Below are 14,531 nucleotides of genomic sequence, written 5' to 3' on the forward strand. Positions count from 1 at the left end.
ATGTAAATGTAAATAAAAAAAATTGGCGAGAGTACAAAGTGAAAAAAAGAAAACTAACTAAAGCAAGGTCCCATCAAAGAAAAAAAAAAAGTCCATAGATTCTTTAAAAAAAAAAAAAAAGTGGCCATCTAAATGAGCAAAATTAATTGCAGAAAGAAGATCCACCTTCTCAGAAGGAACAAACGTGATGACGTCACTGTGAGGCTCCACCCTATGCGTTTAGTCAGCAAAAGGACGTCTGGCGATTATCCTGGCCAATCCCCAGACAACATTCTTTTTGCTGACCAAACGCGTAGGGTGAAGCCTCCAACGGTAACGTCATCCCGTTCGTTGCTTCCGAGAAGGTGGATGGGCGCCCAACATAGGAAGTAGAGGGAGACCGTTGGTTGTATCACAACTCCGGCTTATTGTATCCACACTGCCTGTTTGCTTATTCCCTTCTTGTAAGTGCAAGACTTTCATTAAAGTTTATGATCAACGTACTATACCATGGAAGTCCTTTTTTGCTTTGTGTTTCTGAGTACTTATAGCAGCAGCGGGAGTCTTGGATTTTACACAAGGGTTTGAGAGAGACCATACTTCCCTAACTAATGCAGCCACCACCTCTGAGAACTGGTGAGCTGCAAAATATAAAATGTTTGTACTTTGAATTAGAAAAATAGCACGAGGTCTGTGTAAACACATCCCATAGAAGATTAGTAGGAAGGCAGTTAAAAGTGCACTAACAGAAACCTGTTCAATGTAACTTTATCCATCTCCGCTTCCTGCATTTCAAATTCAATTCAGTGCTTCCAATATAGGTTTAAAGCGGTATTCAACCAAAACCAAAAATGTAATATATTGCAGCTTACCAATCATTAGATGTGGAGGCTGCATTAGCTTTCTTTTCTTTTTTCTCCTGGTGAGCTGGTTAGCAACACAAGTCCTATTACTCTCAAACAATTCAAAAACTGTCTCTCTGCTTTCCAAAACATTGTTTTAACTGGGGTATGCATTTAAGTTTTTTTGTTTTTAAATTTGTAACTTAGCCAGTTGTTAATGTAATGATGGATTCTCATCTCTTTTTGGAACCCAAGAGTTAGGCCCCTTTCACATGACCGATCCGTTCAGGTTCCGGAAGTCAGTTTTTTTAGGCGGACCTGAACGGATGCTCCATAGACCTCTATGGAGCGTCGGATGTCAGCGGTGACATGTCCGCTGACTTCTGACCAGCTTCGATCCAAAAAAGTGTGACGGAGGAAAAAACGATTTTTCCATCCTTCTGCGGATCGGATGACGATGGACTCTGCGTCAGTGTGCAGAGACAGACCTGTCATCTTCCTGCTCAGCGGGGATCGATGTTGTGATCCGTCCCGTGTGAAAGAGCTCATACTCATCTTTGCGACTGTGGCCCGTGTATCTCTGGCCATTCCTCTCCCAATGTTTTCCTTATCCATCCTTAAAGCGGGAGTCCGCAGTTTATTTTTTTATTATTTTTTTTTTTTTTTTTTTTTTTAAAGCCAGCAGCTACAAATACTGCAGCTGCTGACTTTTAAAATAGTGACACTTACACGCCCAGCGCGCCCACGATGTCAGCACCCGAAGCCGATCTCTCGATCGTCTCTTGGGTGCTGCCGCCGCCATCTTGGGTATGGGAATCAGGAAGTGGAGCCTTTCTGCTTCATTTCCCGGTTCCCTACTGCGCATGCGCGAGTCGCGCTGCGCAATAAGGATGGTCTCCGCTGTCTCTGGGATCCATGCGTTTCCCAGCAGGCAGCGGGGGACTTTCGGAAAGGGGCGTACCTTCTGCAGAATCTACGCCGGAAGTGGGTGCAGATACCTGTACTGTACAGGTACCTGCCCCCCCCCCCTGAAAGGTGCCAATTGTGGTGCCGGAGGGGGGGGGGGGGAGGATTCCAATGAGCGGAAGGTCCACTTTAGGGTGGACCTCCGCTTTAATTAGGGAGTGGAAGATTTCCTCATTTGATCATCTCTGTATAAATTGAGTTGTGCCCATGGAGCAAGTCAGAGACAGGTTTAGGAAGAGTAAGTTTTCTGCAGGAGTAATTAGCAGTTGAACGAAAGCAGCAAGAAAAAAATCCCAAAGAACTCTGCTGCACTCTGGATTGACTACAAACCAACACTTTGGAAGGCATCCTGCAAGTCTGAATCTTATCCCCATTACCCTTTAATATGTCATTGGATCCCACCAGCCTGAACAAATTAAGACCCATCTCCTAGCTCCCGTTTGAGTCAAAACTTTTAGAATGCTTAGTCTACAACTGTCTTAGCTCCTACCTCACTGACAACAACCTTCTTGACCCCTTACAGTCTGGCTTCCGCATGCTACACTCCACTGAAACTGCCCTACTAACACCAATGACCACTACTCCATACTCATACTACTCAACCTCTCTGCAGCTTTTGATACTGTTTTCCATCCCCCTCCTCCTCAAAAAACTCCACTCTCTTGGCCTTCAAGTGGTTGTAAACCCATTACAACCACTTTGACCTACAGGTAAGCCTAGATTAAGGCTTACCTGTAGGTCCAAGAAATATCTCCTAAACCTACACGGTTTAGGAGATATTTGCCGAAAGACAGGCACACTGAGCACGCCGCCGTTAACAGCGATATTCCGTGAGTGGCAGCTCCCGTGGGCATGCGTGGGAGTGACGTCATCACGGCTCCGATGAATGACAGCGCCGGAGCAGCGAGACCCACCAAGAAGATGGAGGCTCTGGACTACAGGGGACAGCGGTGACTTCAGGTAAGTGACACATAATGGACTACTATGTGATGCATAGTAGTCCATTATGCTTTATCTTTGCAGGGAATCAAAGAGGAAGTAAACCCATCAGGGTTTACTTCCTCTTTCAAGACTCTATTCTCTCCTACCTATCACAGCGCTCCTTCAGTGTAACCTATATCTGTTTCCTTCTCTCCACTTCCTCTTTCTGTAGGGATACCTCAAAGTTCTGTCCTCGGACCCCTTCTCTTCTCCATTTACACCTCCTCGCTTGGTCTGCTAATAAACTCCCATGGCTTCCAGTACCACCTCTATGCCGACGAAACACAAATCTCTCTCTCTTACCAACTGACATATCAACATGGATGTCACACCACTTCCTCAAATGTTCTAAAACTTAGCTCATACATACATTTTTCCTCAATCTCGTGCCTGTCCCCTTGACTTCTCCATCAAGCTCAATAATACAACCATCAGTCCCTCCCCTCATGTCAAGGTACTAGGTGTAATCCTAGACTCTGACCTGACCTTTCAGCCCCAAATCCAATCCCTGTCCAAATCGTCCAAACTTCACCTCCAAAACGTCTCCAAAATACACCCCTTTCTAACCATTGAGACCACTAAGCAACTTATTCACTCCTTCGTTATTTCTCGCTATTGTAACTCCCTTCTCATTGGCCTACCTCTCTGCAAGCTATCCCTTCTTCCGTCTATCATGAATGCAGCTGCCAGACTCATCCACCTTACCAACTGTTCAGTGTCCACCACTCCTCTCTGCCATTCCATCCACTGGCTTCCCATTGCACAACAAATAAAATTCAAAACACTAACAACATACAAAGCCATTCACAATTCTGCCCCAAGCTACATCACCAGTCTTATCTCCAAATATCACCCAACCCATCCTCTCCGCTCTTCCCAAGACTTTCTGCTCTCTTGCTCCTTTGTCTCCTCCTCCTATGCTCATCTCCAGAGCCTCCCCCATCCTCTGGAACTCACTACCCCATTCTGTCTGCCTATCTCCTACTCTGTCCACTTTTAGGCCACCCCTGAAAATTATTCTCTTCAGGGTGGCCTATTCCGCCTCCAGCTAAAAACCGGATCTTCTACTCCCCTCATCAGTTCATCTCTCACCGTCCCTACCTTTTGTTTCATCTGCCCATCCCTATTAGAATGTAAGCTGGCAGGAGTAGGGCTCCTCTAGCCCCCTTTTTTTAAAATTGCACTGTTGGTGTAGCGTCTTCCTACATTGTAAAGCGTTGTGCAAACTGTTGACGATATATAAATCCTGAATAATAACTTAAAAAATTATTACAGGGCCTCCACTCTGAATAAAGGGGCACATTTTGACAGCAGTATTGTAAGTCTGTGGGGAGAGTGTTAGATGTACTAGCAGATTTAGATACCCTAACAAATTGAAGCCAGACTCCAGCTGGCATTTTATAACCAGATAAAAGTTTTTTCCCCTTTTAGAATAAAGATTTTACATAAATAAATGTTGATAACTGTAAGCAGCCCTGCCAGTGTTAACTGGTAGGTCTCATTCCTGCAACTGATGCATTCTGCTGGAGAGCTTGTTCTTTTGGAAAAAAAAAAAATTGGGTTTACTGACAGGATCAGAAAATGAAACCAGAAGAAAAAGCCTAAAAATAAAAATAAATGCAGCCATCATAGCTAATAAATGCTGAGCTGCAATATAATAAAGGTTTGCTTTTGAGTTGAAATACTGCTTTAGGCTGGGTTCACTATTGCGATTGGATGTGGATTTCTGAATCCAATTCACAACAAAAGAAGATTTTGAATGGCTCTCTTTGGAGCCGGTTCACATGGCTCTGGTGCAAATTGGCACAGGAGCCCTGTGCGTCTTTTGGTTTGTTTCAGGTCCCAATTCAGCCCAAAATTCAGGCTGAAATCTGACCCAAAACAGTGAACAGGGACGCCCCGGACCCCTACTGTGAGCGACTTACAAAGATAGTGTGAACCCAGCCTTAAGCATAACTAGTTTGGGGCTGGGTTCACACCACTGCGAACTGGATGCAGGTTTCCCCGCATCCAAGCTGCAATAGAAGGAGACTTTGACCGGCTCTCCATGGAGCAGGTTCACATATCGCCGCTGCGAGTCAAGTGCGATTTGCACAAAAACAATGTGCATCTTTTGGTCTGTTTCAGGTCCGAAATCAGCCAAAAATGTAGGCTGAAATGGAACCTGAAAAAAATGGGGAACCAGGACACACCGGACCCCTGCTGTGAGCCACAAGTGGCTCATATGTGAACCCAGCCTGAGACTTTCTGTGATGACTGCTGTGATATTTTGATGATGGCATTTCAGGCCATCGGTGCATAAGGGGCAATAGGGAGGATCTTTGAGTAGCACCAGTAGATGCATTCCAGCATCACGAGATTACAGACCAAAAAGATGTAAGGTGGATTGCTGCATTACAGTAATAGCAGAATATAAAACCAAACTATATAGCAGGTAGGCCATGCTCCCAAAATGTATCACAAGGTTTCTATTTTACTACTGACTGGAATGCATCTTTGCTTGGTATATTTTCCTTGGCAATATATTGTAAATAAAAAAAAATAAAAAAAAAATGGAAATCCATGGGGATGACTAAAAATAATAAGCCAGGAGACAGATGTAAACTATTAGAAGGATATCCTTCCATTTGAACTTGAGGCTGCCACTTTCACCCTCAAGTTCAAAGGACAGGCAGGATAAGGAATAAAAAAAAAAAAAAAAAATTAGCTTTTTTTTTTTTTTTAGACACCTGGGTCCAAAGCTATAACAGCAATTCACCTGGTACAATAGTACACTTACCACTTAGTGAACGACTTGGGGATGAGTGTCGGCTGTTTGGTGTGCTCACATTGGGTCCAATCAATGCTTCTGAGAAATCCTTTTCCAGAGATGAATCTCCAGCTGCAGTTTTAAGGACAATGTTGCATTAATATATTGCAGTTTACCAGTCATTAGATTTAGTGGTTGCATTTGTTTTGCTTTTTTTCCCCCGGATTTTTTTCCTGCTAGTATTATAAAACCTGTCCAAGGGCAACAATGCTCTCCAAAATATACTTCATCTATTAAGGAGCAGGGTTGTCTCCCTTGGGCAGGATGTGTGTTAGGATTATAGAAGACTTCTCCCTCTCCTCAACATATGGGGGAGGTATTCTGTAATTCACAGAGAAAAATGGAAACAGCACTGATAAGAGCATTGGCATGGATGTCAAGAAGTTATCGGCTTAGGCTTTCTGGGATTGATGATTTTTTTTTTATTATTATTATTTTTTTGTACTTAAATATAAACAAACTGCATTTAAAAATGTTACCAAACCCAGGACCCTGCATTCACTATATCTGGTCTGTCTCCCACAGTACACAGAACACTGAAATGTAATTATTTTAGTAAATATAAAAACTGCGAAATGCCTTTTCTCACCAGCAGTATGTAGCAGTCTTGTGACTTCTATCAGTGTCTGGTTAAAGCTTGTAGGAAGAGTTTTAATTCTCCTATGACTGTCCTAAAGACTGCAGGATCCCTGACCCTCTGTCTGGACAGTGCCGATTGGCCCTGTGCTGATTATATGCACTCCAAGGAAAAAATAAAATAAAATAACCTCTAGCAATACACACCAAACTGAGCATGTGCAGAGTGTGATCCATCAGGAGATGGATTGGGGACACTGGAAGGGGAGAATCAGAAAAGACAGGATCAAAACAGCCTTTATACACAATGCGGAGGATTAAGCCCTTAGGTTCCACAGCGAGTAGAACAAGCATGCTTTACTGCATATACAGACTGATTTTACTGTTGTGGGTTTAGTAATACTTTAATGGTAGCTTTACCAGACCAAAAGGGAAGCAACTATAAGTCCATATTTAGGGTTTAGGCCTCATGCACACTGGATGTTTTTACAGCTGCTCCTAGGGGCGTCCAGCGTTTTCTGCCTGCTTGCTATGGGGGCAGATGTGCGGCCTTGATACCGAGCCAGGCTATTGAAATAAAAAAATCCAGAATTCGGACTTGGATTAAGTTTAATTTCACATTCACCACTTCTTAAAAAGGTGTTAATATTTTTCAATGTCACTAGTGCCCAGGAGAGAGCACTAATCCTCTGCAAGAAGTACCATCAATATCATTTCCCCAGCTTCACATGGGGCAACAAAAGGAACATGCACAAGCTTGATTGTTTCAATGATGGGTTTGCCCCATTTGCCAAACTATTCAGTCCACTTTCTAGCAGCCCTTCTCAGCTTCATGTGACCTGATCAGAAACAGATACAGCTATGTACGGTGATCACCAGATCAAACCAATTTGACCTGTGTTTTTATTGATCGCAATGGAAACACATGTGCGTAAAAATGCATTGGTAAGAATCTAGCTGAGCAAATGGTAAACATCTGTAAGGGTCACGTGCAAAGCTGTAATGAATATGAACTTTCTCTATTAATAGAGCTACATGAAAATGAATACAGACATTAATCCATTTGCTATCAATACAAATCAGAAACATGAAGAAGTGATTGTAATAATATTTTGTAATGGTTCAGTATAGTGTGCAGCAGGAAATAATCTTTAAGAAGATGATTTTCTTATTTTTCCACTGTTTACTATCAAAGTGTTAGAGTGGGGAAGATTAGAATCAGTGTCTGTTTTTACTGATGTCTACAGTGGGGGCGGAAAGTATTCAGACCCCTTTAAATTTTTTCACCCTTTGTTATATTGCAGCCATTTGCCAAAATCATTTAAGTTCATTTTTTTCCCCTCATTAAATGTACACACAGCACCCCATAGTGACAGAAAAAACACAGAATTGTTGAAATTTTTTGCAGATTTATTAAAAAAGAAAAACTGAATTATCACATGGTCCTAAGTATTCAGACCCTTTGCTGTGAAACTCATATTTAACTCAAGCGCTGTCCATTTCTTCTGATCGTCCTTGAGATGGTTGTACACACCTTCATCTGAATCCAGCTGTGTTTGATTATACTGATTGGACTTGATTAGGAAAGCCACACAACTGTCTATATAAAGACCTTACAGCTCACAGTGCATGTCAGAGCAAATGAGAATCTTAAGGTAACTGACTGAAGAGCTCAGAATTGTGGCAAGGCACAGATCTGGCCAAGGTTACATAAAATAATTAAAAAAAATTCTGCTGCACTTAAGGTTCCTAAGAGCACTGTGGCCTCCATAATCCTTAAATGAAAGACGTTTGGGACGACCAGAACCCTTCCTAGAGCTGGCCGTCCGGCCAAACTGAGCTATCGGGGGAGAAGATTCTTGGTGAAAGAGGTAAAGAACCAAAAGATCACTGTGGCTGAGCTCCTGAGATGCGGTTGGGAGAGAGAGCTTTTTGTGATTTTTAATTACCACTGGGGTTTTTACATTTTTTGGGAAAAAAAAATAAAATACACTAATATATATATATATATATATATATATATATATATATATATATATATTTGATTTATATTACACACACACACACACACACACACACACACACACACACACACACACACACACACAGCAAAAGTATTCAGCCCCCTTGGTTTTTTTATCTATTTTGTTACATTACAGCCTTTAGTGCAATGTTTTTTTAATCTGCATTATATGTGATGGATCAGAACACAATAGTCTAAGTTGGTGAAGTAAAATAGAAAAATATAAAAATATATACCTAAAACTATTTTTCAGAAATAAAAAAAAAAAAAATGATAATAAATTGGCATGTGCGTATGTATTCACCCACTTTGTTATGAAGCCCATATAAAGCTCCGGTGCAAGCAATTACCTTCAGAAGTCACATAATTAGTGAAATGATGTCCACCTGTGTGCCATCTAAGTGTCACATGATCTGTCATTACACACACACACACACACACACACACACACACACACACACACCTCTTTTTGAAAGGCCCCAGAGGCTGCAACACCTAAGCAAGAGGCACCACTAACCAAACACTACCATGAAGACCAAGGAACTCTCCAAACAAGTAAGGGACAATGTTGTTGAGAAGTCAGGGTTTGGTTATAAAAAAAATAAAAATATATCCAAATCTTTGATGATCCCTAGGAGCACCATCAAATCTATCATAACCAAAAATGGAAAGAACATGGCACAAAAGAAAACCTGCCAAGAGACAGGCGCACACCAAAACTCACAAACCGGGCAAGGAGGGCATTAATCAGAGAGGCAGCACAGAGACCTAAAGTAACCCTGGAGGAGCTGCAGAGTTCCACAGCAGAGACTGGAGTTATATGTACAAAGGACAACAATAAGTCGTACGCTCCATAGAGTTTCTGCTTTATGGCAGAGTGGCCAGAAGAAAGCCATTACTTTTAGCAAAAAACAAAATGGCACGTTTTGAGTTTGCGAAAAGGCATGTGGGAGACGTTCAAAATGTATGGCGGAAGGTGCTCTGGTCTGATGAGACTAAAACTGAACTTTTTGGCCATCAAAGAAAACGCTATGTCTGCCGCAAACCCAACACATCACCCAAAGAACACCATGTTTTTCAGGGAAACTGGTCAGGGTTGAGGGAAAGATGGATGGTGCTAAATACAGGGATATTCTTGAGCAAAACCTGTACCACTATGTGTGAGGAGGCTAGGATGGAGGTTCACCTTCCAGCAGGACAATGACACCAAACACACTGCTAAAGCAAAACTTGAGTGGTTTAAGGGGAAACATTCACCCTTGATGTTGGAACAGCCTAGTCTAAGCCGAAACCTCAATCCAATAGAAAATCTGTGGTCAGACTTAAAGATTTCTGTTTACAAGTGCAAACCATCCAACTTGAAGGAGCTGGAGCAGTTTTGCAAGGAGGAATGGGTAAAAATCCCAGTGGCAAGATGTGACACGCTCATAGAGACTTATCCAAAGCTACAAGTATTGACTTTAGGGGGGTGAATAGTTATGCACATTGACTTTTTCTGTTACTGTCCTATTTGTTGCTTGCTTCACCATAAAAAAAAATAAAAAAAAAATCTCCAAGGCTGTGGGCATGTTCTGTAAATTAAATGATGCAAATCCTCAAACAATCCATGTTAAATTCCAGGTTGCGAGGCAACAAATCACGAAACATGCCAAGGGGGTGAATACTTTTGCAAGGCACTCACTAATATATATTTTTCTGTGAAAGATGATGTTACGTTGAGTAAACAAAAAAATAAAACAAATTACAAAAACAAAAAAACAAAAAACAAAACAAAAAACACACCTTTCATAATTTGGTAAAATTTTGTAAACAGGTAATATTTCTCCTACACAAATGTGCGCTGATCAGGGACACTGATGGGCTCAAAATGAAGCACTGATGGGCTCAAAATGAAGCACTGATGGGCTCAAAATGAAGCACTGATGGGCTCAAAATGAAGCACTGATGGGCACTGTTGGGACTGGACTGATAATCAGTGCCCCGATCAGCGTACATGTCACTTTTACATAAGACATAAGCTGTCTTCATCTCGCCTCATGCTGTCAGCATGAGGAAAGGAAATGCCGATAACCAGCTTCTGTTCTGTTTCAGTGAACTACAGGGTTATTCATTTTGATTGACACCATAACACACTAAACCATTACACACCCAAAAGGTTTCTGCATTTTTTCCATTCGTCTGAAACATGATAAAGGGTTAATATAATATCTCAAATTAAATGGAGGGGTGACCCAGTCCTACTTTATTATTAAAATTTACTCAGACTAGGTTCACACTACTGCAGCTGCAATTTGATCCAACTTTGTTGCATTTTCGATTTAGGTTGCATATTCTATGGGCCCAAAATTACACTGGAATCACAGTAAAGTGTAAAGGGGCCCTTTCCCAAAACCATGCCGTACAGTGCTGCCTTGATGTCAACCAGGCACCCTTGAAAACAGTGGCATTACCATTGTCATGTGATTCTGTGCTACTCAAGTTGCATTTGAAATTGCACTAATGTGAACCAGGCCTAAAGAAAAATGTATTATGACATAACGAAACTGAAATAAGTTTTTACATACCAGACATATAAGAGCGGCCATTGTAGTCCTCAATTTCCATATTAGACTGGGTTCTCTGAAATGTGATCAGGAAGATTTTTAAAATCAAAATAAATCAAGTTTATTTCATAATAGATTTAGCAGAAAAAAAAATAAATAAAAAAAAAAAAAAAAAAAAAAAAAAGGAATATAACTTAGTCAGTAACCCAGAACAAGTATGCAGCCAGTGAATTCAAAACTTTTACAGACACTTTGCAAAGTAATAAAGCCACTGGATCAGCATAACAGCCTAGAAACTAGAGATATTGAAGATTGACCAAGTCAAAAAAAATTATGGACTTTGTGGGCACATAATGAGAGAGAGGGGAAAAAAATAAAAATAAAAAAAATTATATTATATTAATTATATATATAAAAATTTTACAACATAGTTAAAAACATATAAACAATATACAAACACCCTGTATAGAGACACAGTTACCAGTTACCCAATAATACAGTCAGAGGACTGGACTTATGGTACAAAGATTATTTAAATAGCCTAGCAACTAGCATGCAAGGAATATTAGCAACGGCAGTCCAAGTATTTCACTCCAGATGCTTGCACAATGTGGGATGTACATCTTTACAAGTAAGTGATTAAAGTTGCAGAACTTTTTTTATTTTTTATTTTTATTTTTTATTTTTTTTTAATACTTCAGGTTTCCCATCTACTTTTTATAATTCCAGTTCTTTGCCCCTCCGCTCTTACAATAAAATTTTTTTGATTTTTTTTTTGTTTAACCTTTTCAGGAGTTTCTCTTTAACATGTGATCAGGCTATGGCCATGCAAATATTTACATATACTGTATTTATCAGTGTATAACACACTTTTTCCCCCTGAAAATCGTGGGAAAATCATGGGTGCGTGTCATACGCCGACATAGTGCTGCCTAGAAGGAGGGAATGAGCCCCTCCAAATTAGACAGAGCCAGGCCCTCCTGTGTACTCGGCTCAGCTTGGCTCGCAGTCACGCCCAGTCCCGCCTCCTGGACGGCTCCTAGCATGTCACATGTCCTGGATTGTGAGCCGAGTGCCGAGCTGAGCCAAATACACAGGAGATCTGGCTCTGTCTACATCCGCGCTGGCTACATTAACAGGCACTGGTGAGGCTGCAATGATGGGCACTACTGAGGCTGCAAATGGGCACTGATCAGACTACAATGATGAACAATGGCAAGGCTGTAGATGGGCACTGTTGAGGCTGCAAAGGGGCATTGATCAAACTACAATAATGGGCAATGGCAAGGCTGCAGATGAGCAATAGCGGGGCTGCAAATGGGCACTGAACGGGCTTCATTAAAGGGTAATGGTGTGGCTGCAGATGGGCACTGATCAGGCTGTATTAATGGGCACTGACCCTTATTTTGCTTCAAAGTCCATTATTTAAAATGCAAGTTTTTTTCCTGAAACATTCCTCTTAAAATTAGGGTGCGTGTTATACGCTGATAAATACGGCATTTAGAATTGCAACAAATCGTCAGTGCTAGTGGGAACAGGCAGCTAGCAAACGGTTAATACACAAACCTCAATATGAAATATAAATATAGTGCTGGTTCACACCAGTGTGTTGAGAGATTGCATGTGATTCATACCGCACATCACGTGATGTCTGTGCAATGCGATTTCAGCCATACGGATAGTATCGCATAAAATGTGAGCCGAGCCTTACAGAAAACTTAAAATGTCCATAGCCTGACCACAGGTTCACGTTAAAACTTTCAGTACTTTAGGGCAAATGGCTGAAGGAGTTTTTCTGCCTGGTTGCTATTTACTACCGCAAGGGGGGTACTGTGCACTTTGCCTTTTTAAACAAAAGCTTATGTATTCACTCTGTAACGACATTCAGTCTTAAAACATAAAAAAAAGGATAATGCAATATAAGTTAGAGCAATATTTGCCTTGGGTAGAGGCCAATGCCAAGGTGGCGCTTACCAACAACCTCAAGTTTAGAGGAAAACCAAATGAGATCCAATAGAAAATGTGCTTTGTAATGAAAATGATCACTGTCAGAGACAAACTCAAATTGGGACATATCACATGATCGATCCCATTAGCCCGTCATTTACCAAGACCTGTAAACATAAACGCTGGAATGCACTTGTAAAGGATCAGTAACACCAGATCAGTTGAGCTATGCAGATCAACACAGGCTGAACACCTGGTCACAGAAAATGAAGGTTTTCCAAGTGAAATGAAGTTTTATCCTGTTACACTTCAATAAGGTTAGAAGAAAAAATAAATAAACAGTTGTTACAGAGCACTACACTTCTCATCACCTAACCCTACATAATGTACACCAGGACACATTTTATTGTGTGAACGAGTCTTTAAAGTGGTTGTAAACCCTTACAAACCACTTTGACCTACAGGTAAGCCTAGATTAAGGCTTACCTGTAGGCCCAAGAAATATCTCCCAAACCTATACGGTTTAGGAGATATTTACCCGCATGCGGCGTAGACAGCGGCGCGCATGGCGCACTGGGCAGGCAGCAGATTGCGGCGATATGCCGCGAGCATTGGCTCCCATGCACTTGCGCGGGAGTGACGTCATCGCAGCTCCGGCGAATCACAGCAGCGAGACCTGGAAGTTGCTCTGGGATACATGGCAGTGCCGAAGAGGAAGACGGAGGACCGCTTCGGGGGCTTCGTTCTCAGGTAAGTTATTCATAATGAGCTAGTATGCTATGCATACTAGCTCATTATGCCTTTGCCTTACAGGGCGTGTTTTTTTTTTTTTGGCCTTTACTTCCTCTTAAAAGGCATATTTACACACTGAAAGCAAAGTCTAATTTGCATCATTTTCAAAGCTTTATTCACACCTTTGCATTGAAAGCTAGGGATCAACCGATATTGTTTTTTCGGTGCCGATATTTCAGCAGGCTACAAATACCTAGAGATTTTAGGATCCGTTTATATTCCTTTCATCCACAGCGCTCATTATTGTCCATTAGGAGCCCATTTTAGCAAAAGGTATAAAAGTAAAGTGCACCCGTGATCACCTGAAAGCCGTCTGAAGCAGTTTGCTTTAGGCTGGGTTCACACATGTGGTGCACATTGAAGCTCCGTTCTCACAGCTAATTGACAAAGTAGTTGTTCAGAGTCAGGTCAGTTTTTGATCAGGATCAGGTCAGGATTGCATCAGTATCAGGTCAGGAATTTATCCTGCCCACAGCTGAATGCCATGTATGATTTAGAAGCATTACCGTAGAAGGCAACAAGACTGAATTTGCACCTGAACCAGACCAGAAAACTGGGCAGGACTCAATTCGCACCGCATACTGTATGTGAACAGGCACAACAGAAAGCAATGTTCTTTACCTTCATGCTAATTGGATGTGTTTCAAAATGCATCCAATTTGCATGTGTGTAAACCTAGCGCGTTACATTTCCCTGTACAAAGCCGGATTATACAATTTTCTTGTACAACTTTCCTTTAGATTTACCAAAGCCATATAACAGGAGGTCAAACCTAAACACTTTCAATTTGTATGCAATCAGGTAGGCCCTTTCATCAGTGATTCTCAATCAGGGTTCCTCCAGAGGTTGCTAGGGGTTCCTTCAGCATAGGGCAATTTCTGCCTCTTAGACAAGCTCCCATCGACACCATTGATCTTTTTAGCTATCTATAAGGAGGCAATTCTTCCCAATGACCACAAGGGTAAGGACCATTCTTCCCACTGACCATCAAACTAATGTATCAGGAGTTGTAGATTTCTAATTTTTAGCAGTTCACTGAGACCAGAGAACTATTTCAAGGGTTCTTCCGTGTT

The 14,531-nt window shown here is 41.5% G+C and overlaps 1 protein-coding gene across 6 annotated transcripts in view; it reads right to left on the bottom strand.

The window, feature by feature from the left end:
• Positions 1–14,531, bottom strand: part of IKZF4 (IKAROS family zinc finger 4) — a 48,767-nt gene that overhangs the window by 21,421 nt on the left and 12,815 nt on the right. For 5 of the 6 annotated variants that reach the window (XM_077483415.1, XM_077483418.1, XM_077483416.1 and 2 more), the window contains exons 2-3: positions 10,741–10,795; positions 5,548–5,649 (exon numbers count right to left, since the gene is read on the bottom strand). In XM_077483415.1, coding sequence (XP_077339541.1) covers positions 5,548–5,649; positions 10,741–10,795 — 157 coding nt within the window. Of the gene's footprint in view, positions 1–5,547; positions 5,650–10,740; positions 10,796–14,531 lie in introns of those variants that run through there. The other variant, XM_077483419.1, reaches the window with a different exon arrangement.

The sequence above is a fragment of the Lithobates pipiens genome, unplaced genomic scaffold (assembly GCF_037356315.1).
Source record: "Lithobates pipiens isolate NorthernLeopardFrog02 unplaced genomic scaffold, aLitPip1_a1.2 Scaffold_16, whole genome shotgun sequence".
Lineage (NCBI taxonomy): Eukaryota > Metazoa > Chordata > Amphibia > Anura > Ranidae > Lithobates > Lithobates pipiens.